This window comes from Eucalyptus grandis, chromosome 8, assembly GCF_016545825.1.
Source record: "Eucalyptus grandis isolate ANBG69807.140 chromosome 8, ASM1654582v1, whole genome shotgun sequence".
NCBI classification, from domain to species: domain Eukaryota; kingdom Viridiplantae; phylum Streptophyta; class Magnoliopsida; order Myrtales; family Myrtaceae; genus Eucalyptus; species Eucalyptus grandis.
The window spans coordinates 45,576,780-45,601,619 of record NC_052619.1 but is presented as its reverse complement, the minus strand read 5'-3'; the positions used below and the strand labels follow the sequence as shown (position 1 = coordinate 45,601,619).

The 24,840-nt window shown below is 35.0% G+C and overlaps 1 protein-coding gene across 1 annotated transcript; it reads left to right on the top strand.

Moving 5' to 3' along the window:
• The first annotated feature begins 1,800 nt into the window (after window positions 1-1,800).
• Window positions 1,801-5,974, top strand: LOC104414576 (protein SIEVE ELEMENT OCCLUSION B). The gene is made up of 7 exons (XM_010025726.3): window positions 1,801-2,051; window positions 2,470-2,559; window positions 2,844-3,274; window positions 3,414-3,508; window positions 3,667-3,797; window positions 3,986-4,453; window positions 4,964-5,974. Exons 1-7 carry the CDS (start codon window positions 1,857-1,859, stop codon window positions 5,726-5,728), a joined length of 2,175 nt encoding a protein of 724 aa, XP_010024028.2. The 5' UTR covers window positions 1,801-1,856; the 3' UTR covers window positions 5,729-5,974.
• Window positions 5,975-24,840: the final 18,866 nt, after the last annotated feature.

Below are 24,840 nucleotides of genomic sequence, written 5' to 3'. Positions count from 1 at the left end.
TGCATGAAAATCAAGCACGCTTAGAGGACTTTCGCTATAATTAATTAGATCGATCATTTTTCTTTTGTAATCTTTTCGTTGAATACATTATTTGATTTATTGTAGTGAAACTTTTTGTTGAGCTTATTTATTATGAATTTGTGAACTTATATTCTAAATTTTGAATATCAAAATTAAAAAATAAAAACGAATTCTAGTTAAAATCATATGAACGATGTCTAAAAAGTAGTAAAGAAAAATTATTCGTCTCCATACCTAGCCCAAGAAAAGAAACCTGACGTGACAGAAAATTTATCAAAGGGGACAAATGTTTTGTTACCTTTGAAGCTTAATTGGCCTAAAAACGCGACAAACTTTATGGACAAAGACTCAATAAACGCCACAAATTTATTTCTCCTTTGACCAGTTTATAGCAACAAAAATTGAGTTTCTCAGCTTCGAGCAAGACAATCTTTATTTTTCGTTTGATTTTCAATTGTGACAAATTTTTTTGTCACATTTGTTTCATTTTCTAAAGAGTTAATATCATATAAAAACCTCAAGTTAGTACACTTATAACAAATTTATTCCAAACTGATTTTTTGACGACTAGAAACCTCAAAATAGTATGTTTTTGACAAATTTACTTTTCTTTAGTTTCCGTTATATTGAATTAATAATACAAAAAACCAAAACTAATATATATATATATATATATATATATATATATATATATATATATATATATAGTGACAAAATAGAGAGTAAAATCCCAAATTGCTATATCTGTCAACTGTCTCAGTAATTTGATAATGAAATTGAATGAAAATTAACATAAGGTGAATTTATCATAGATATACCAATTTTGGGGTTTTTGTAATATTAACAATTTTCTTAAAAAAAAAATAAATTAGCCAAGACTACTTGCAAATATTTTTTGAAATAAAGAGGAAAGATAATGAAAATGGGTTAGATTTATCTAACGTAACCAAATCTCGTATCCGTTGAATCTCTAGTTCGTAAAAGGAAAAGGTATTCCCACGTTCTATTTTGATCTCTAAATTAATACACAATATATTAGTGACAACTTTTGAATGGATAATTTCATGTTTAATTGATTAAATCAAAACTCCAATGTTGCGATTGATATAGGCTAGGGAGAATCCACGCTAAGCATTTACTTAGTAATCTTTTAATTTTCTCTTAGTGTTTCACCTTTGGGAAGGTTGTGATAATAACACTTTGAAAGTTCTCCATGATAAGATAGGAATGGACGTTCCGCTTCATGCAGCCGAGTGTCGAGCAATGCGTAGCTATGAAGGAGCTAGAAGCAATAGGGCTCGAGCTGAGGTCAGGCATGGAGCAGAGCTGGAGTTGGCGAGAAACTCGTGGGGATGTAAATTAATTAAGAAGCATGGAATGTGCTTTGGGTGTGACTAGCGATATACGTTTTATTCGTTACCGCAATTAGGCCTTTTCTTCCCTTCTATTTTTTAACCTCTCTACCTATTCAGATATCGCCATCGCATCACTCACTGCCCCACATCTCTCAGGAGATCGCGTACCATCGTCATCCTGGGATTCTTGCTTTTCCAGCTTTAACGCTGTTCGTTTGGACTTTTAGCTTTAGCCTCGTTCACGTTTCTCTTTCGTGAGAAATGAGCGAGCCCTCCGCGTAAACAAGCAGCGGAGATCAATCTTACCGGCTCCTAGGTTGTCGTCTCGTGGGATTGGAGTGTGATATATATAGGTCACAGGGACCTGCAATTTCGCTTCACACAAACCTTCCTTCCTTCTTCACTCTGCTCGCTCCCTCGAAACCCTAAACTTTCTCTTCTTTTTGACACGTTCTTTCTTCCTTTTCCCTGCGTCTGAAAATGGCCGTAAACAATAGCTTCTTGACCAGCTTACTTGGCCTCCTTGACGACGACAAGTTCATGAAAGATGTCATGAGCAAGCCATGCTCTGGGATGGAACAAGTTAATGTCAGGTTTTACTTGAATCTCGTCGAGAAAATCCTCAACCAAGCCATGTCAATTGTGGATAATGTTGCTAAAAATTCTCCGCCAAAGGTAGATTAGCGGGCAAGCAAATTCAACAACATGGTCTAGTTTCATTTCCATTTACTTGCTAGCCTCAATAAAGCCAAAAGCCTGAAGCTAACTGGTCATGGGATTTGCAAGGCATTCCCTAGACTTTTAAGTAGCTAGCCTTTGTGTTCGAGCCCTTGAATTACCACAATATATATTCAGGCCCTTGGATGATTAGGCGCGTCACTAATACATGTTGCTTGCACAAACATGAAATTCATGGCAAATAATCCAATCTTTCCCATTTACTTGTTTTTTGTGGCAAAATTTCTTTGCTTCTGAAATTGATTCCAGGCTTCACTCTTCTCCAGCCGAAGTTCATAAAGATAAACAATTTTTACATGCTTTTATGTTCATAATATTTCACGATTAGGACTCACAAGGGAAATCGTTTTTCCAGGGTGACCAATGTCAAAGCAAAAGCTCAACCTCACTTTCTTTAGAGACTTCTATTCCTTTGTCATCTACCATCAACGAACTATGCTATCAGGTAATCTCATATTGGGAGAGTCATTCCTCTCTCAAAAGTGGAAGTGTACAAATGCGAAAGCTCCAGACCTTTTAGTTTTCTTTTTAAATGACTTGGAGATTAGAAAATTTGCATTATATATATATAACTGATACTAAAGTAAAAGCGACCTTTTCTGCAGCGCTAAAATTGTTCAATTCATCAGGAAAAAAAAATCAAATTAAATACTTTGTCACGTCCTTTATAATTCTTCTCGATCTTGTTACTTCCCACATTTAATGTCCAAACCAATTTACTCGAGACAGATTACTTGCAAGGCCCGAACCAGCAACGTGTACCAAACAGTGTCATCGCTTTCCAACATGTTGTCATCATTTTCATGGGATGCCAAGGCAGTGCTGACACTCCTAGCTTTATCAGTGTACTATGCTGAGCATTGGCGTCTCACTCAAATTGAAGAGTCTGACGACCTTTTAAGCTTAACAGCGAAGTTGAGAGGGTCACATGCAATTGGTAAGTCCTCCGACACACAGCGGATCAAGGCTTTTGTGGCGCTGAATAATCTAATCAAGTTGACTTTGGAGTTCACCAAGTGTGCTGTTGAGTTTGTGAGCTACTCCAAAGATTTTGGAGAAATTTCAGCATCAATCGACATATCAGCCCGTTTTTATTACATCATAGTCATCATACTTGGCTGCTCAGTTCAGTTCAGTGGCTTGATCAGCATGAGCAATGAGTATGTTATAACCTTAACTTTGCTTTGACTACCTTTGTGAACAGACTTGGATTTAATTTCAAGCTCTCTCTTTCTCTCTCTCTCTCTCTCTCTCTAACTGTTTCACATCAATGCTCAACCTATTTCTTGATTACTTCAGGTTCCCAGGGCAAAATCTGTGGACCTTCTCGGACCAGGTCACGAAGAAATATGAATCCTTCAAGAAAGAAGTGGAATATTTCAGAGAAAAGCACGGTGAGATCATTGTTCGTGTTTTAGACAAAAAGTAGTTCTCATCATGGGAGGAAGCCTTCATGCATCTCCTCCAGATTCCTTTTTGTGTACCCGGATTTTCTTTGTCAGATCTATCTATGGAATGAAAGTACTTAAATTCTGTGATTCACATTATGCAGCGGAGCAAATTTCATATGAGAAGATTAAGAAACTTTCCAAACACTGTACTGATATTGTGGAGCTTATGGCGGCGCTGTTTTGCACCAAGAATGATTTTTTGACAGTTTATCACTGTTCCAAGGGGACAACGGTTAGCCTCTCAGTCCCAATTATCTTCAGTGACCTTTGATTACTGGTCATTACTGTATCTTAATGTCCTGAGAAGGGAATGCATATCAACTTACTAGTAATTAAATACATTTGAAATTCCCAAATAGTTTGTTTGTTGGCATTCAAAAAGGAAAAATAACAGCATGGTTCGATCACTACATGTAATAGGTAACGGTGGAGAAGTTCAGGAACAAGATTGTGATGCTGCTTATTTCGGACTTGGACTTGTCAGATGAAGATTTGAAAACCATTAAGAGCATCTACAGTGAGTCTAACATCCAAAGAAGTTACTACAAAATTATGTGGGTTCCGATTGTCGAGGAACATAACGAGGTGACACAGAAGAAGTTCCTGGAGAAGAGATCTGGGATGCGTTGGTACACAAGCAACTCCATGGTCAGCAAGCCAGCAGCAAAGTTCATCCGGAAGAAGTGGCAATTTAGGCAGCAGACTAAGGTTGTAGTGTTGAACCAACAGGGGAAGGTGGTAAACATGGACGCGATGGCGATGATACGTCTTTGGGGACAGGAAGCCTTCCCGTTCATGGAGTCAAAGGGCAAGGAGCTCTGGATCAAGCAAGGGATCAACTGGTTTAAGCTCGTGGTGAACATGGTCTTCCCTGATTTCGAAAAAAGCGTAAGTCACAAATGCACTATGATTTTGATTATCTGGACCATATTTTCATCTTCCATCTCTAGTTGGTAAGATCTTCCTCCTATTGTACTTGTGATTGGTGAGTTACAAATTTGGACATGTCACATTTATTTTTATGTTAGTTTACATTTAGGAAATTTCTCTATGCGCAACTGGACGGTCAAAGTCTAGTTGGTGATCTTCTTCCAAGTAGGGAAGAAGGAAGACGCAGCCTCAATTATAATATCATCTGATAAGATTATTTAATGGTTTAGTGTATAACACGCTCAAGCAAACAAAAACTCGCACACTATTGGCAAAAGCAAGTAGAACAAGCTTCTATTATTGCAGACTTCGTGTGAAATTCACCCAATCTAATAATTTAGATACATCTAACGTCACACATATCGAATTCATGCAGGAAACAGTTTTGAAATAGATTAAAGCATTTCTGACTTAATCAACTTATATTCTTGTTCTTTCAACATGGCCTGTGTCTTAATTGTTGGCCAGATTGAAGGGGAGGAGCTCATATTCTTGTACGGCTCGGATGAAGATCCCCAGACAGTCCAAAAAATTGAAAAATATCTGAGCGAGATCAACGGCTATATTGGCTCTTACAAGGTCATCAACATCAGCACCAAGAGAGAGCAATTCCTTACCCGGCTCGAGAGCTGCCTGTCCTTGAAGATGCAGGCCAGTTCGGATGTCTACGATTCCCTTGCGCAGGAGCTGCTCCAGCTCTACACCAGCTACAAGCAGTTTGGTGGGTTCGCCGTCATCGCGAGAGGGTCAAGGGTAGTCGTCAACACTCGTCTCATGGATTTCGAGACAGTGCTGTCGCAGCACCAGATGTGGGTGAAAGCTGCACAGCCTTTCGAGGCCGCCTTCAAAAGGCACTACGATGAGGTCATCAAAAAGCCGCGCCGCCACCATTTCTATATCCCCAGTGTAGCTGGCAACATGCCGGAGAACATCAAGTGTGCCAAGTGCTCTCGGTACATGAAGACCGCTGTCAGCTTCGAGTGCTGCCACGGTGACGAGCCGATGATGCCATCTCGCCTGACCTCTTTGCCTGGCACTCAGGGATTTCAAGACAGTGCTGTCGCAGCACCACAGCCGGCAACATACCCGAGTGCTGTCGCAGCACCACCAGAGCCGGCAACAAACCAGAGTGCCGTCCCTGCATCAGAGTCGGCAACATCCCAGAGTGCTATCGCAGCACCACCAGAGCCGATACTAGAGTTTGGATCATACGCGGATGGATCAATTGTATGAAGACTTCCGTCCCCTTCGAATGCTACCGCGGTGACCAGCTGATGAGGCCATCTTGCCCGACGCCATTGTTTGGCACTCCAGAACAAACACGCATGTTTCCGTCGGTCGCGTTTTCATGGGAGACGTTGCTTTTGATTAGACACCGTGGGAGATATTTTCTCTTTTTTATAATCTTTAACAGGATTGCAGGTGCCCTGTGCAGAACTTGATGTACTCTGCATGCAGACATTGTGTGCTCCGAATAAAAGTTTTTATGAATTCCGCCCAATAAAAAATTGTTTTTATGATGTTAATAGGCATCATTAATCACATTTTTGAGGCGCACAAAATAGGACTTTCTAGTGATAACAGCGAGAGCTATTAATGTTATTCCCATCTCCTATGATCATTTCCATTTATTCCATTATCTAATTCTATTTGTCAAAACATTTGAATCTCAAATTAAGCTTCATCTAATAATTTAACCTTTTTAAGACGAGGGTAGTGTTATTTCCACTCCTTATATAACTAAATTCACTCAATTTTCATTAAAAAGACAAATTTCCCATCAATTATTCAATTACAATTTAAAGTGGTAGCCCTCAATTTATTTATTTATTTGGGTTAATACTTGAAAAACTCCAAACTAGTACACATGTGATAAATTTACTCTAAATTAATTTTTTGACTAATAAAAACCCAAAACTGATATACTTTTGATAAATTTAGCCAAAACTAGTATAGTTGTGATAAATTTACCTCATATTAATTTCCATTAAATTTTACTGTCAAATTATTAAGTTGAATGATACATTGAGATTTTATTCTCCATTTGTTATAGCTATATAATTTTTGTGATTTTCATGGTATTAATCTAATTTAATGGATGGTATATTTGTTATAAATGTATAAGTTTGGGGTTTTTGATGGTCAAATAAATTAAATCCTAAAGATCCATAAGATTAATTGTGGATCCAACACAACAAACAAGAGCAAACAATAGAAGCATTTGAATTGTTTATTTGGTTATGTTTTTTTATCTTGTATATCTAGATAAATATATCTAGATATGAGATAGATCGAATAAATAGAATCTTTGTATTCGGCTCAATCCTTTTAGTAATGGGTTAAGTTTGTTACAAGTGTACCGGTTTTTTTTTTTTTTTTTTTTTATAATTAGTCGTGGTAACTTTGTTACGGGTGTACTGATTTTGGGGTTTTTCATAATCAAAAAATTAGTTTGGGTAAATTTGTTATAGGTGTACTAGTTTGGGGTTTTTTTAAAAGTATTAACCCTATTTAATTTTATTCTTTTGTTAGTTTTTCTACTCTTATGTAGGATTTAGTTGCCATTACTAATAATATCACACGTTTTGCTCTTATTTATTGTGGATATCTCATGTATATTAAATGCATTATGTTTTCTCTTCGTTTTTGGATTATAGATTTGTCAAAATATGAAATTTCAAAGAAACATAGTTATTTTTTACATTGTCGAGCAAATTTATGGATTAATTGTCCAATAAAATCTAGCAAAATTTAACATAGATAACTTTTTAACGCAGTAATTTGTTTATACGCTTTTACAACTTTGTTTTGCATATCACTATCAAGTATTTTTCTTTTTATCAATTGTCTTTTATTTACATATACATATAATGGGATGATAAGATGAAAAGAAGAAGAAGATATGTTTAGAGCTTTTCTGAGACAAAATCATAGTTATGTTTCCATTCATGAAACTTCAAAAGATGGAATCTATATATATCAAAGCTTTGTATAAGATAAGATTTTTTGTAGAATGCCATTAAAATTTCATTATTTTGGATTGACAAAAATTAATATCATTTGTGGAGTGTTTATGAGGAACATTAATATGCCTCATTATGCATGACTTTTTTCATGCCTATGTTTTTAGTGTTTTTCTAACACTCCTAGAATGTCTTCCATGTTCCATGTCAAGGCATCTTGCCAATAATAATAAAAAAAGACAAATTCTTCGAGATGGTAAATATCGAGACTTGATATATAGTTTAGACTAGCGAAATTAAAATAATGAAAAATTCACCAAGAAAGTAAGCTATTGAGATAGGAGGGACGAACCACAAGAGAAAGGTAGAGGTGGGTGGTTCAAATCCAGTTGGGGAGGGGAAGATAGAAGGAACAAAAAATAGATAAGTAATTATAAGAGCAATGGTGAAAAAAATCTAGTTTTTATTTTCTAAATAGCAATAAATTCAAATTTGACAAAAAAATCCATAAACAAAAATAAGCATACGACATTCTTAATCTTGATAATTAGATCCTCCACAGAAATAGAAAAACTAAAGAAAAGAAGGGGAATAAATAAGTTTGGAGCCACCGCTTTAGATTGCAATTGAAATTGAGGACAATATTATGTTTTTAGTGAAAATTGGGGGTGGTGAATTTAATTTGTATAGAGTTAAAATAACGTCCCCTTAAAAAATTTCCTGAAATTTTACACTATCCCCCGTTCATCCGGTAGCTTGATGGATTTGATTTGGCCGAACCTAGATTCTCAACGTCGACATATCTCAACCATCATCGGTAACATAAAATATATCAAACATCTCATGCATGGAGATCCTGACTGCAATTTTCCCCAAGGACACACACAGCCAAGCCAAATGCATTCCAGCTTGAAGATTTATCAGCGTCTTCTCTTGGGCAAAATATACAGGATCAAGTCAATTGATGTGGAAGTACCGGGCTTTGTCGATCAATTCAAGTAGAAATTGTTGGTTATGCAAGAGTTATTAATTTGGTGGGCAAGTTGTCGATTTAATGGTTAGTGATTGACTATCCAAACATTGGTACACAAGCTTATTGTTGATTCCAAGACTACGAATAGACTATCTAACGATGAAAGCTGTTTTGGACCATTTCCTTTATTATTTGGTGATCTTTGAAGGTGCTTATTGCGCTGCCCAGAGTGACAAACGAATTTAGAGTCTAGATTACTTACTTGCATTTGGTCAATTGTCTTTAGTCCTAGTTTAATGAGTCTTAGGTTTCAAGAGTCAAAGTTCAAGTGTCTGAATATTATAATGCATTTTCTAGTTCCTAGGTCTTTAAAATGTTTTGTACTTCCCATGACATTAATGTTGGGTAGTTCGCGTGTCTACAATATTTAGTCTATATCCTATGTAATAATCCTTCTATAAAATGAGGTGAATTCTCAAAGTTAAGTTAGTCAATTTTGAATATTAAGAACATATGAGATTTGTCTCCGTGTGAGCAAAATATCCATATCCGGTTTCCATATCCTTGGAAGTTGGATTCTTTCTTGGTGGTGAGACATGAAGCACTACATCCTCGACTAGCGTCTTTTTTCTTTTCTTTTCTTTTTGTAGGCCTTAGTAGTGAGCTTCTATTATTCGAAATCCTATATCCTTGGTAGGTAATTCATCTGGTAAGCCTCGATGGTGAATTTCGTCAATTCCAATTTTGATTCTCGGCTGGTGGCATGGCTCGTGTGCATTGGTTTTAATCATATTCTATCGTTCATTTGCATTTACCCATCGATATTTATTCCACACACTGTATCCATCCATTATACTCAAAACAACACTAGCCCACCCCGCAACCGCATCATCATTGCTTGATTGAAGGCAATGTCTCGCCACACACGCACATCTTCGTCCTTTATCCGGTCATCCACAATGAACCTTGGTGACACCACATTCTATCATGATCCCCGAGGGCAACCACAGCACACAAGTAGGAAACTCTAACGACTCGGATCCAAAATCGGTGGCTGCACCCGCGCATTAGCCCCGGTGGAGCCGATCGGATAAATCATTTGGAGGCCACCCTAAACTCACGCAATCCAATGGATCACCTGCAGTCGGTTTATGTGCTATGACAATGCAGCTGATTATTCAGCATGTAAGAGAGGACTCTCCGGGTTTGACGACTCCGTGCTCTCTAGTGGCTTTATGAAGAATGTCGACTGTAGTAAATCAAAATCCTTTCTTAAGTTCTCACGTATGGACTACTGATTCAGCACTTATTTTTTCGCTAGTGTGTAGTGATAATACACCGTCTCTTAAATTCCATTTATTTTGCGGAAACGAGTAATTTGTAAAATAGTTTCGTAAAAATGATCTCTCGCGTCTCTTGAAATAATTAGTTAAGAAAAAATGTTGTCATTATCAACAACAAATCACTTTTAAATATATTCATGGACTATCCGTTCATTTTTTAAAGCAATAAGAGCAATTATTTTTTTTAAAAATATATTTTATGAATCATTCATTTGTCACAAAATAAATACAACATGGTATAATTAAATTGTTCAACTAAATAAACTGAGTCTACAGAATTTCTGATAATGTGCCATCTGGCATCTATCACCACATCCTTGAGACTGGAGCCCAAATTCGGTCCACTGAGAACTTTCTATTTGTGAGTCACCAACGAAATCGCCCTCTAATTTCGGATTGTAGCTGTCCAATTTTGGAAAAACTCACACTGTGAATGTAAATATGACTACGATTGCTCAAGATCTCTACATGGCCTATTAAAGAACTTTCTAATAGGGAAAATTATCAAAAAAATCCTAAACTTATTGCAATTGTAATAATTCAGTCATAAACTTATTATTTATTTATTTTTGCCAATTGAGTTCTAAACCTTTTGCAATCATGACAGTTTAGTCCTTTCAGTCAAAATTGGTTGGCCGACACCGATGACGATTTTTTTTACTAATATTTTAATTTTTATTAATTTTTTATCCTCCCTCCTTCTTCCTCCTCCCTTTTGGCTTGGTGACTAGCCAAGGGGTTGGCCGATCCACCGAGCTAATGTGGCCAAGCAAGGGTGAGGTCGCTCGGCTACCACTAGCGAGACGAGCCCTTACCAGATTCGATGAGGGGGCCTCGCCAAACACAGCGATGGTGGGCCCTGCCGTCATTGGGTCTAGCAAGGGAGTCCTCACCAGATCCGGTGGGGGCTCACCCCGCCAGTAGCCGGGCAAGCTCGCCCTCACCAAGCCATGGTGAGGTGAGCTCGCCTAGCCACCATAGTCCGATGATCGGCTAGCCCTCTGGCCAGTCGCCAGAGCCAAAGGAAGAAGGAGGGAGGAGGAGGAAGGAGGAGGGAGGAGAAAAAGAAGAAGGAAAAATTAATAAAAAAATCAAAAAATAAAATATTATTAAAAAATTGTTGCCAATTGTCGGCTATGTTAGCGCCAGCCAGCCAATTTTAACCAGAAGAACTGAACTAGCATGATTGCAAAACGTTTAGGACTCAATTAGTAAAAAATAATAATTTTATGATTGAATTGGCACAATTATAATAGGTTTAAGACTTTTTTTGGTAATTTTCTCTCTGGATTATGTTATCGGATATAGTACTTGGTAAATTTACATATATTTGAATGAGTGTCTACGGTGTATATTGAACAGACAACACAGAGATAAAATATGAATAATAAGTTTCTCAAATGTGACTTTCCGTGAGTCATGACTATTGGGACCAAGGATGCCACTGCCGCAAGAAGGTCACATTGTCTCGGGTGGTGACAAAGTTCTTCAAATGAGGAGGCAACCACCACAATTAAAGAGAGCAACTGCTGCATGCACTTACTAGTGCAGTGAACTAGTGTTATGCACCTAATCTACATAGATATGTTTATTCCTTATCTAGGTTTATGGATGATTAGTTACCTTATATCTAGCAAAGCACTTGCAAATTGTTATTCCTACGTCTAGTCTAATATGATTTTTTAACAAGAAATTGTCTTTGAGTACAATTACTAACAAATCTTTTGTTTCGTAAATTACTCAATAAAAAGTTTGGAATCGCAGCACTAGATAAAAGGATTTTAATTTGTACGGAGAAGGTGGAAAGAAGACATTTTGACCAGTAGGATTTGGTTTTGCTAAGCTTTAACTACAATCATTAGAAAGGCCACAATTTTTTTTTTTTCTAAATCTTAATTGGAGAAACATTTCAAGCATTCAATTTTGTGATTTGTGTTAGAAAAGTCACATACCGGAGAATCGGTGTAGCAGTTAATATATTATAGTTGATTGATAACTCATTAGCTTAAACTTTTGAGTGAATGTGAGTTTAACTAAATATGTTGACTGGCTCGAATTTGGGTTTTGGATTGGCAATCTCATTAGGTGTAGGTACTAGAGATATTTTTTTTTTTCCAAAAGTGTGGTAAATATCTCAAAGTAGGAATCTTATGACCAACTTGGTTTTTGGGTAGTCGTGCCAAGAGATTATGGTTCGGTATGGAGATTCAAGTTGAGAAGGTATCGTATTTTTGCTGCGTGAAACAATAGTTACAAAGATGGATGTCAATCAACCGCATGCAAATTTAATGAATTAAAGTGGCATGTGCAGCAGATGAATCACATGGACGGTGATTTTTGTATGACTGATGACCAAAGTCGATCGCCGACATCATACGCATGTACGCAGATCGTGCATTTAGGAATTGATATTGGACAGACATCAGGAAGGAATGGATCAGAAAATCCAAGTATGTAGAAAGACTTATAGGTCGACATGACTTTCATTGTCAACCCAAATTTTGCCATTTGATTGTATTCAATCGTCATCGAGAACGTGAAATTATTTATGTTCAGATCCGCGAATAGGGGGAAACGTTTGTGATGTTGGGATCAGAATGACCTCTCGGTCAACCAAAGATGAATCAACATTTTGCGTCCCTTAGTCCTGATCTGAAGTATGAGCTACTTCATTTGAATTTATTTTCAGAGAAAATATTATCCCTGCTTTTGTCGAGGATTGGGACGAATCAGAATACTAAGAATCCACCGTCTGTGTAAGACGAAGATTATGCAAGCACTTTTATACATCATTAATTTGAGAAAGTGGGTCGTTACACTTCTCGAATTAACAGTGGACGTGGCCCCTTGTGTGAAATTCTCTTTATACAGATATACATATATGGGGGATGAGATGGTGATGCATGATTTCAAAAATCGTTTTGATTTGTTGATCTTGTTAAGATGTCCTAGGATGGTCTCGATAGTAAGTCTCAGAGAGGCATTTTGGTTTAACCTTAGTGGTAGACGGATGAAAACTACTCAAAACTTAGCTCCGTTTATTTGAAGGAAAATTATTTCAGTGACAATTGTTTTCCGACTTTTCAGTGTCTAAATAACGAAAAACTAATCGATTTACAAAAGACAGTTTCCATGGATTGGAAACAATAAGCTTGATTGAGGGGAACGATTTTCACTTTTGTAAGAAGAAAATTAATTTCTTTAAACCACCAAATAGACGAAAAACAAATAATCTGAAATTATTATCAGTAATGAGAATATTTTTCATTGACTAATTATTTTAACCGATAAAATCAATTAGTTTGATGAAAATATTTTTTAAATCATTTATTTTTTGTAAAACAAATGAAAACTAATCAAATCATGGATGCATTGCCTTAAACTGTTCCGATATTTAGCTCAAATGTCATATGTGTTCCCAGGTGATAAAACAGTAAACGTTGAAACAATTAATATTTAAGATTTGATGAAATAAAGCAATAGCACCATAGGTGGATAACTTTTTCCCTCCATAGGAGCCCTATTTTAAATAATCAAATTCCACTAGATGAAATTTGGAGCACGAAGAATATAATGTACGCTTAACCTCGTGAAAGGGTGCTGTCGGTTTGTTTATAATCATAATCAGTGACTCAACAATTGACATAACTTTATCAACGTACATAAAAAATTGACCTAGATCTATTAGATTAGCAGTTAACTTTAATATTGAATGACCTTCAGGACATTGATATCATGCTTTGCGAAGGTGCGACTCAGATTAAGACCAAATGGCTGGACTTCATGTATACACGAGAAAATTAACATGCTCTGATTTTAATAGACCAATAATAAGAGAATCTAAGGCTTTTTTTTTTTTTTTAACAAAAAATGAATGATTTGAAAAATATTTTCCTGAAAATGATTGCTTGTATCTCTTACAAAGGATAAATGAGTGAAAAATACTTTCATTGTCCACGAAAATATTTGGACATAATTTATTATCAATAATAAAAATATTTTCATTGATTAATTATTTCAGACCATCTAATCAATTGTTTTAGGAAGATATTTTCCAAATTATTTATTTTTCATGAAACAATTGGATCCCAATTATTCCAGCGTAGGTGTTTCCATATACAAATATATTATTATCGATATGACTGTTATGTCAACTCAAAATATAATAGCACTACATTGCATTCTTCTCACTCATGACGTGAAATGAAATTCAGATTCATATTAGATTGAAGATATAAACCTTTACCTCAGCCCCAGATGAATATAAATTCTTATCTTTTTTTGTCCTTTGTATTTTTATTCATTATGAAGTCTGGCATGTTCATGGTATTTATTACGAATTGCAAATTATGACCAAAAAGAAAACAGGTAGCACAGTAGAAAATAAGTGTTATGGACGATAATAGCTGATCTAATGCTAGACACATTCATGAAATTAGGTATCGAGAAACTCTGAAATGACCAGGGAATACGTCAATCTAGAATACATAAGTTTACAGTATGTTCAAAAATATATAACGTATTCGAATTTTGATGCTGGAGAGGAGATCATAACCCGGTACCATTTGTAACTCATAGAAAGTAAACCGCTATCTGGTATTTTTATTTGTGTTGAGAACAATTTGAAAAAAGTCGATTTTATAATACTTGAAAAGAAGTGAGTCCATAAAAAAAATAAACGTAATGACTTAAGAATTGAAATCAACATATTCTTTATTTATTATGTAATCCATCAAAATAATATGAATTACAAAGAAATTAGGAAACAAAATGTGAAATCATTTTTGAAAAATATGATATATTATCTTGTTATTAATTTTAATTTTGGGAATATGGAAGAATATGAGAAACAGTGAAATATATTCGGGAGATGGTACAAACGATTTACGAGTGAAATATTTCAAAATGATTGGAAAAATATTGATGAAAGATACAAAGTAGACATAGTGGGACCCATTCTTCTCACCCAGACGCATAGCAAGAAACCATGGAAACTTTCATGATTTCCTTCTTACTAGAAGGGAATTTGTTTTTCTCAATTTGAACTTATTTGAAGGAAAATTATTTCCCAGAATTTTAGTTTTTTTGCAATTTTCTACTATTTGGATTATGAAAAACTAATCACTCTACATAAACATTTTCCATGGATTGATGACAAGTTTAGATTGGGGTATGGGTTGATTTGTTTGAAGAAGAATTGTTTCTTGGAAAATATTTTTGTGATTTTCTGATATTTGGATGACAACCTAATTGCTCTATGGAAGATGTTTTGCATAGACCGAAAACAACAAGCTTAAATTGGGAGAAAATGATTTTCATAAATATTAGTTTTATTTATCAGGAAATTCAATGAAACAAAAGCACCTTAATTAAAATGATGAAAGTATATGTTCACAGGTGATAAAATAGTAAAATTGGAAATAATCAATATTAAAATTTTTGATAAAATCATTCGGTAAATTAACAGCTCCGTAGGTGGATTATTTTTTATTTTTTATTTTATTTATCTGCACGAGTTTATCTTCATGGTTGAACTTGGATACTATTTCAAATAATCAAATTCCACTCCATGAACTTTGAGCGCGTAGAATATGCCGTACAATCCGGTAGACTAGCATAAATAAAGTACATTTAACCTCGTGAAAATAAACCACGGGATTCGCCCCGGTGGCCACCCTTCCAATATGGAAGGGGGAGGTGAGGTTCAAATCCCCACCTTCTCGGGGGGATGGGGATAGGGACGCATAAGTTTCGGGAGTAGGTTTCGACTCACGCCCTGCAAGAGGGGGCAAAAAGTACGAGAGAGTGAGTGTAGAGTAGGAATAGAGTAGGAGTGACAAAAAAAAAAAACCTCGTGAAAATATTTGCTTTGTTCATAAATATAATCAATGACTCGACAATTAAAATAAGTTTGACAACGTATTTAAACATTGACTTAGATCTGTCATATTTTATAATTTTGGCATCTATAACAGTGACGTCATCCTTGCAAAGACACAATGATGTAACCCAGATCATGATTAAATGGCTGGACTTCATGCATAAACTGGAAAAACAACAAGCTTCGAGTTATATGACCAAAAAGAAAATAAGCACAAAAAGCAAATGTTATGGACGATAATAGTTGATCGAGTGATAATAAAGGGGTGATAATTCTCGACACAAAGTTGGACACATTTATCAAAATTAGGTATAGAGAAACTCAAAAGTGACCAGAAAATGCACTAATTTATAATACATTAATTTAGCATGCTCAACAAACACATCATTATTTTGTTTTGGGAAAAATTGTTCAAAAAATCCTAAACATAGTACAAATTTGCCAATTTATTCCTTAACCGTTAATTTTGTCAATTAAATTGTAAACATTTTTATAATCTACCAATTGAGTCCATCTAGCTAATCTTGGCTAGAATCACTAATTTGAATGTCAGTCGTCTTACCCAGCATAGTTAGCACTAACAATGACAACATTTAATAATATTTTAATAATTCTTTGAATCTATTTATTTATTCTCCTCTTTCCTTTTTCTCTTTTCTTTGTTTTTTCTTCACAACTTTGCCCGATGAGGGCAAGGATTGTAGCCCTTCCCAAACCCCCCCCAATCGATGATGGTTTCGTGGCCCTCGCCGTGTTTAGGCAACAGTTGTGGTTCTCACCTGCAATAGGTAGAGTCTTCACGGCCCACGCCTAAACTATCATGGTCGCGAGTGAGACTGTGTAGCTTAGATCTAGGTGAGTTTGCTTTGCTCAAGGTCAGGCAAGGGCTTAGTGACCCTTGCCTAATGGCCAGTGAGGGTTGGCTATTATTATAAAAAGAACAAAGAAAATAAAAAGGAAAAAAAAAAAATAAAAATTGAAAAAAAAAAAAAAAATATTTAGAATATTATTAAAAATTGTTCACGTCAATGCTGGCCGTACTACATTAGATGATTAACATCCATGTTAGTGATTTCTGATCAAATTCATTGGATGGACTTAATTGACAAAATATAAAAACATCTAGAACTCAATTGATAAAATTAAAAGGTTTATAACTGAATTGAAAAAAATGCAATAGGTTTAGGATTTTTTTAACAATTTTTCCTTTTGTTTTGTTTGCTCTCCCTCTCGATGGCTTCACAATTGCTATCGAATGTTCAAATTTTGATGCTGCAGAGGAGGTTGTCAGTCAAGTATGGTTCGTGACTCATGGATCTAAGAAGTTGAGTTCGAATATGTAATCTTGCATTTGTGAATATCAGCCCGCACCATTAGGAATGTCGAATATAGTAAATTAAAATCCTTTCTTAAGTTCACACGTATGGACTATTGATTCAGCACTTATTTCATTAGTGTGTAGTGATAATACATTGTCTCTTAAATTCTATTTGTTTCGTGGAAAATAAATAATTTGAAAATTATCTTCTTAAAAATAATCTCTTGTGTCTCTTGAAATAATTAGCTAAGGAAAAATATTGTCATTATCAATAACAAATCATGTTTAAATATTTTCATGGACTATTTGTCACTTTTGAAAGTAATATGAGCAATTATTTTTAGAAAAATATTTTGTAAATCATTTATTTCTTACAAAATAATTGGAAGACGGTATAATTAAATTCTTCAATTAAATAAACCGGGTCTACAGAATGTGTGATAATGTGCCATCAGGCATCTATGACCACATCCTTGACACTGGAGCCCAAATTCGGTCCACTGAGAACTTTCTATCTGTGAGTCACCAAAGAAATCACCCTCTAATTTCAGAATGTATCTCCAATTTTGGAAAAACTTACACTGCGAATGGAAATATGACTATGATTGCTCAAGATCTCTAGATGGCTTATTGAATGTTGCCGTCACTAATCACTATCCCCCAAACTGGTTGTTGGGATTAAGTTATCAGATATAGTACTTGGTAAATTTATATATAGTCGAATGAGTGTTTGGTGTATATTGAACAGACAACACAGAGATAAAATATGAATAATAATTTTCTCAAATGTGACTTTCCATGAGTCATGACTATTGGGACCAAGGATGCCACTGCCGCAAGAAGGTCACCTTGTCTCGGGTGGTGACAAAGTTAGTCAAATGAGGGAGGCAACTACCACAATTAAAGACAGCAACTGCTGCATGCACTTACTAGCGCAGTGAACTAGTGTTATGTACCTAATCTACATAGATATGTTTATTCCTTATCTAGGCTTATGGATGATTAGTTACCTTATATCTAGCAAAGCACTTGCAAAATGTTATTCTTACGTCTAGTCTAATATGATTTTAATAAGAAATTGTTTTTGAGTACAATTACTGACAAATCTTTTGTTTCGTAAATTACTCAATAACAAGTTTGGAATCGCAGCACTAGAAAAAGGGATTTTAATTTGTACAGAAAAGGTGGAAAGAGACATTATGACCAGTAGGATTTTTATTTTATTTTTTTGCTAAGCTTCAGCTACAATCATTAGAAAGGCCATAGTTCTTTTTTCCTAAATCTCAATTGGAGAAACATTTCAAGCATTTAATTGTGTGAGTTATGTTAGAAAAATCACATATTGGAGAATCAATGTGGTGTGTAGCAGTTAATATATCACAGTTGATTGAAAACTTATTAGCTTAAACTTTTGAGTAAATATGGATTTAAATAAATATGTTGACTGGCTCGAACTTGGGCTTTCTATTGGTAATTTCATTAGTTGAAGGCAGTAGAGCTATTTCATTCTAGAGTGTGGTAAGCATCTCAAAGTAGGAATCTTATGACTAATCTGGTTTTCGGGCAGACCTGCCAACAGATTATGGTTCGGTTTGGAGATTCAAGTTGAGAAGGTATCGGATTTTTGTTGCACGAAACAATAGTTGCAAAGATGGATATCAATCAACCACATGCAAATTCAATGAACAACATAAAAATGACATGTGCACACATGGATGGTGATTTTTGTATGACTGAAGACCAAAGTCGATCGCCGACATCATATGCATGTCCCCGGGGGCAAAGTGCGTGCATTTAGGTATTAATATTGGACAGACATCAGGAAAGAATAGATCAGAAACTTCAAGTATATAGAAAGACTTAAAGGATCGACATGAGTTTCATTGTCAACCCAAATTTTGCCATTTGATTGCATTCAATCGTCATCGAGAACGTGAAAGAATTTATGTTCAGATCCGCGAATAGGGGAAAACGTTTGGGATGTTGAGATCGGAATGACCTCTAGGTCAACCCAAAATCAACATTTTGCATCCCTTAGTCTTGATCTGAACTATGAATTACTTCATTTGAATTTATTTTCAGAGAAATATGATCCCTGCTTTTGTCGAGGATCCGGACGAATCAGAATACTAAGCATACACTGTCGGTGTAAAACGGAGCTTATTCAAGCACCTTTATACACCGTTAATTTGAGAAAATGGGTAGTTATACTTCTCGAATTAACAGTGGATGTGGCCCCTTGTGTGAAATTCTCTTTATACACAAATAAATATATGGGGGATGAGATGGTGACGCATGATTTCAAAAATCGTTTTGCTTTGTTGATCTTGTTAAGTTGTCCTAGGGTGGTCATGATAGTAAGTCTCGGAGAGGCATTCTGGTTTAACCTTAGTGGTAGGCGGATGAAAACTGCTTAAAACTGAGGCTCTGTTAATTTAAAGGAAAATTATTTCGATAAAAATTGTTTTCCGACTTTTCAATGTCTGAGTGATGGAAACTAATTGATTTACGAAAGATGGTTTTCATGGACCAGAAACAATAAGCTTGATTGGGGGGAATAATTTTCACTTTTTGCAAGAAGAAAATTACTTTCTTTAAACCACAAAATAGATGGAAACTAAACATTCTTAAATTATTATAGTTATGAGAATATTTTTCATTAACTAATTATTTTAATCAATACAATTGATCAGTTCGAGGAAAATATTTTTCTAATCATTTATGTTTTGTGAAACAAATGAAAACTAATCAAATAATGGATGCCAACTGTTCCAATTTTTAGCTCAAATGTCAAATTGTGTCCCCAGGTGATAAGACAGTAAAGGTCGAAACAATTAATATTTAAGATTTTGACGAAATAAATCAAAAGCTCCATAGGTGGATAACTTTTTCCCTCCACGAGTTTATCTCCATGGTAGGAGCCCTATTTTAAATAATCAAATTCCACTGGATGAAATTTGCAGCGCGAAGATTATAACGTACGCTTAACCTCGTGGAAAGGTGCTGTCGGTTTGGTTTTGACATGAGATTAACAACGTACATAAAAAATTGACCTAGATCTATCATATTAGCAGTTGACTTTAATATTGAATGACCTCCAGGACATTCATATCATGCTTTGCAAAGGTGCAATGACGTCACCCAGATTAAGGCCAAATGGCCGGACTTCATGTATATACGAGAAAATTAACATGCATTGAATTTAATGGACCACTAATAAGAGAATCTAAGGCTCCGTTTTTTTAGCAAAAAATGAATGATTTGAAAAACATTTTCTTGAAAATGAATGGACGATAAATTCTTTCATTGTCCATAAAAATATTTTGACATAAATTATTATCTATAATAAAAATATTTTTCATTGAATAATTATTTCAAAAGATATAATCAATTGTTTTAGGAAGATATTTTTTCATATTATTTATTTTTCACGAACAATTGGATCCCAAGTTATACCCATGTAGGTGTTTCCATATTCAAATATATTATTATTGACATGACTTTTATGTCAACTCAAAATATCACAGCACTACATTGCATTCTTCTTACTCACAATGTGAAATAAAATTTAGATCTGTATTAAATTGGAGATATAAACCTTAACATCAACCCTAGATGAATATGAATTCATGTCTTTTTTTTGTCCTTTGTATTTTTATTCATTATGAAGTCAGTATGTTCATGGTATTTATTACGAATTGCAAATTATTACCAAAAAGAAAAATAGGCAGTGCGGTACAAAATAAATGTTGTGGACGGTAATAGCTGATCTAATGCTAGAAACATTCATGAAATTAGGTATTGAGAAACTCTGAAATGACCAGAGAATACGTTAATTTAGAGTACATAAGTTTACATTATATTCAACAAACATATCACATATTCGAATTTTGATGCTGGAGAGGAGATCATAACCTGGTACCATTTGCAACCCAGAAAAAGTAAACCGTTATTTGGTTTTTTTTTTTTTTGGTAATAAGGTATTTTTATTTGTGTGGACAAAAATTCAAGAAAATCGATTTTATAATACTTGATAAGAGGTGAGTCCACCAAAGGCAATTTGTATCATAAAAAATAAAATGTAATGACTTAAAATTGAAATCAACATATTATTTATTTATTATGTAATCCATCAAAATAACATGAATTACAAAGAAATTAGTAAATAAAATGTGAAATCATTTATGAAAAATATAATATATCATCGTGTTTTTAATTTTTAATTTTGGGAATATAGAAGAATATGAGAAACAATGAAATATACTTAGGAGATGGTACAAACGATTTATGCGAGAAATAGTTCAAAATGATTGGAAAAATATAAAGAAAAATATTGATGAAAGATACAAAGTAGACATAGTGGGACCTATTCTTCTCACCCCGACACAAAGCAAGAAACCATGGAAACTTTCATGATTTCCTTCTTACTAGAAGGGGAGATTGTTTTTCCCAATTTGAACTTATTTGAAGGAAAATTATTTTCCGGAAAATTTTGCGATTTTCTAATACTTGGATTAGGGAAAACTAATCAGTCTACAAAAGGTGTTTTCCATGGATTGACAACAAGTTTGGATTCGGGTATGGGTTGATTTGTCTGAAGACAAATTGTTTTTCAGATTTTTTTTTTTTTTTTTTTGCGATTTTATGGTATTTGGATGATAAAAAAAAAAAGAAGAGCTAATTGCTCTATGGAAGATGTGTTTCATGGACTAAAAACAACAAACTTAAATTGGGAGAAAAAAAAATTTCTTTAAAAGTTATTTTCCTTTAACTGCCAAACAAATGAAAATTTAAAATTTCCCTTATAAATAATTTTCATGAAAATTTAGTTTTCACTATCAAGAAACTTTCAATGAAATAAAAGCACCTTAATTAAACCGATAAAAGAATATGTTCACAGGTGATAGAATAGTATGTTCGAAATAATCAATATTGAAAATTTTGACAAAATCATTCGTTAAATTAACAGCTCTGTAGGTGGAATTTTCTTTTTTAATCTCCACGAGTTTATCCCTCAAATAATCAAATTCCACTCCATGAAATTTGAGCGCGTAGAATATGCCGTACAATCCGGTAGACTAGCATAAATAAAGTACACTTGACCTCGTGAAAATATTCGCTTTGTTCATAAATATAATCAATGACTCGCGAACTAAAATAAGTTTGACAACGTATTTAAACATTGACCTAGATCTATCATATTTTATGTTTTTGGCATCTATAACAGTGATGTCATCCTTGCAAAGACACAGTGATGTCACCCAGATCATGACCAAATGGCTGGACTTCATGTATGTACTGGAAAAATAACAAGTTTTGAGTTATATGACCAAAAGGAAAATAGGCACAAAAGGTAAATATTATGGACGAAAATAGTTGATTTTTTATTTTATTTTTTGTAATAAGGACGATAATAGTTGATCGAGTGATAATAAAGGGGTGATAATTCTCGACACAAATTGGACACATTTATCAAAATTAGGTATAGAGAAACTCGAAAGTGACCAACAAATACACTAATTTATGGTACGTAAATTTGTAGCATGTTCAACAAACTTATCATTATTTTGTTTAGGAGAAAATTGTTCAAAAAATCCTAAATATATTACAAATTTGACATTTTATTCCTTAGCCATTAATTTTATCAATTGAGTTGTAAACATTTTTCATAATTTGCCAATTAAGTCCATCTAATCAATTTTGGTTAGAAATCACTACTATAGATGTGAGTAGTCTTACCTGGCACAGCCAACACTAATATAGATAATTTTTAATAATATTTTAATAATTCTATGAATTCATTTATTCATTCTCTTCTTTTTCCTTTTTTCTCTTCTTTGTTTTTTCTTCACAACTCTGGCCGACTAGGGCTAGGGTCATAGCCCTTGCCTAGGCCTCCACCGCAGCTGATGAGGGTTTCGTGGCCCTCGTCGTGTTTAGGTGACGGGTGTATATATATCTCATTGGCTCATAAGTTGTTGCGTTGCGACCTCTTAACCGACAAAGTATATATATCTCAAAATGACTCATATTATTCAACCATTTTTACCGGCTCATGAGTTGTTTTGTTGTGGCTTTGGGGTGTTACAAAGTGTTGTGCAAATGCGTCTTGACTCATATTAATTAATCGTTCGTACCGGCTCATTAGTTGTCGCGTTGCAGCCTTGGAGAATTATAAATAGGTCACCAGGGACCTGCAGTTTGCTCCACACAAGCCATCCTTCTTCACTTCATTCACTCCCTTGAAACCCTGAACTTTCTCTGCTTCACTCCTTCCCTTTTCCCTGCGTCCCAACAATGGCCGGCAACAATGGCTTCATGACCGACTTGCTCGCCCTCCTCGACAACGAGGACAAGCTCATGAAGGTTGTCACGTGCAAGCCGTCATCTAGCGCAGCACCTTTAGATGTCAAGGATTACTTGACCATCATCGAGGAAATCCTGGACCTTGCCACGGCCGTTGCTGAGAACACTCTGCCAAAGATATAATAATGGACAAGCATAGTGAACTACATGCTGTAGTGCTTTTTTTTTTTCATTTACTTCTTAGTAGTGAATTTATTTCTTAGTAAAATACAAAAACTTGAACCTAACTGGTTCATGGGACTAGTAAGGTATTCCACAAGCTTTTTGGTAGCTGAACCTCTATGCTCAAGCCCCTGAATTATGAATTACATACTTATATGTATATTGATGCCCGTGGATAATTTGTCGCATCACCACAACATATTACTCACAAAAACATGAAATTCATGGCAAATACTATCGTCTTTCCCATTTATTCCACGGTTAATTGGTTGGTTATAATGCGTGATGGTTTTTCAGGGCAAAATGACTTTTGCTTCTCAAATCAATCTCCTTTTTTACTCTTGTCCAGCCAAAGTTTATAAAGATACACAATTTTTACATGCTTTTATGTTCACTAATATTTCATGGTTAGGGCTCACAAGTGAATTGATTTTTCAGGGTAACCATGTTCAGAGCAAAAGCTTAACCTTGCCTTCCAAAGAAATTTCATCCACAATCACTGAATTGTGTTGTCAGGTAATTTCATATTAACAGTGGCAATTCTCTCTTAAAGCGGAAGCATATAAATGCGGGAGATCCATACTATTTTAGTCTTCTAAAAAATATCTTAGATGAAAACTGATAGTAAAGTAAAAGCACTTTCTAGTGCAACGCTAAGATTGTTCATCCTATCAAAAAAGAAAAAGAAGCCAAGGATGTATATATTAAACTCTTTGTCCTTTCTATCGTACTCCTCTGGATCTTTTTACTTCCCACATTTAATATCGAAAACTATGTACTCCCTGACAGATTACTTGCAGAGCCCAACACACCAACAATGTGGGCGAAACACTGGCATCGATTTTCGACCAGTTGTCATCCTTTCCATGGGGTGCCAGGGCCGTGCTGACACTGTTACCTTTGACGATGCATTATGCCGAGAAATGGCGTCTCACTCAAATTGAAGAATCGGACGAACTTTTACGCTTGATGGCCAGGTTGAGAGGGTTACATGCAACTAGTAAGTCCTCCGAACAGCGAAGCAAGGCTTTTTTGGAGATCAGTAATCTGATCAGGGTCACTTTGGAGTTTACCCGGTGCATTGTCGAGAATGACTCTGAAGATTTCCAAGAATTCACAACAACAATCAACATATCAGACTGTTTTAAATACATCACTGTCTTTGTACTTGGCTGCTCAGTTGAGTTCAGTGGCATGATTACCGCGGGCAATGAGTATGTTATACCTTGCCTTTGCTTTTAACTACCTTTCTTAACGGACTTGGAATTAATCCCAAGCTCTCTTTCTCTCTCTTACTGTTTTACTTCAATGCTCAACCTATTTCTTGATGACTTCAGGT

What these genes read in the sequence shown, in the direction of transcription:
- LOC104414576 (XM_010025726.3), top strand. Translation starts at nt 1,857, where the DNA reads ATGGCCGTAAACAATAGCTTCTTGACCAGCTTACTTGGCCTCCTTGAC. An exon ending in TTGATCAGCATGAGCAATGA is followed by an intron (nt 3,275 to 3,413) that starts GTATGTTATAAC and finishes TGATTACTTCAG; the next exon opens with GTTCCCAGGGCAAAATCTGT. An exon ending in ATATTTCAGAGAAAAGCACG is followed by an intron (nt 3,509 to 3,666) that starts GTGAGATCATTG and finishes CACATTATGCAG; the next exon opens with CGGAGCAAATTTCATATGAG.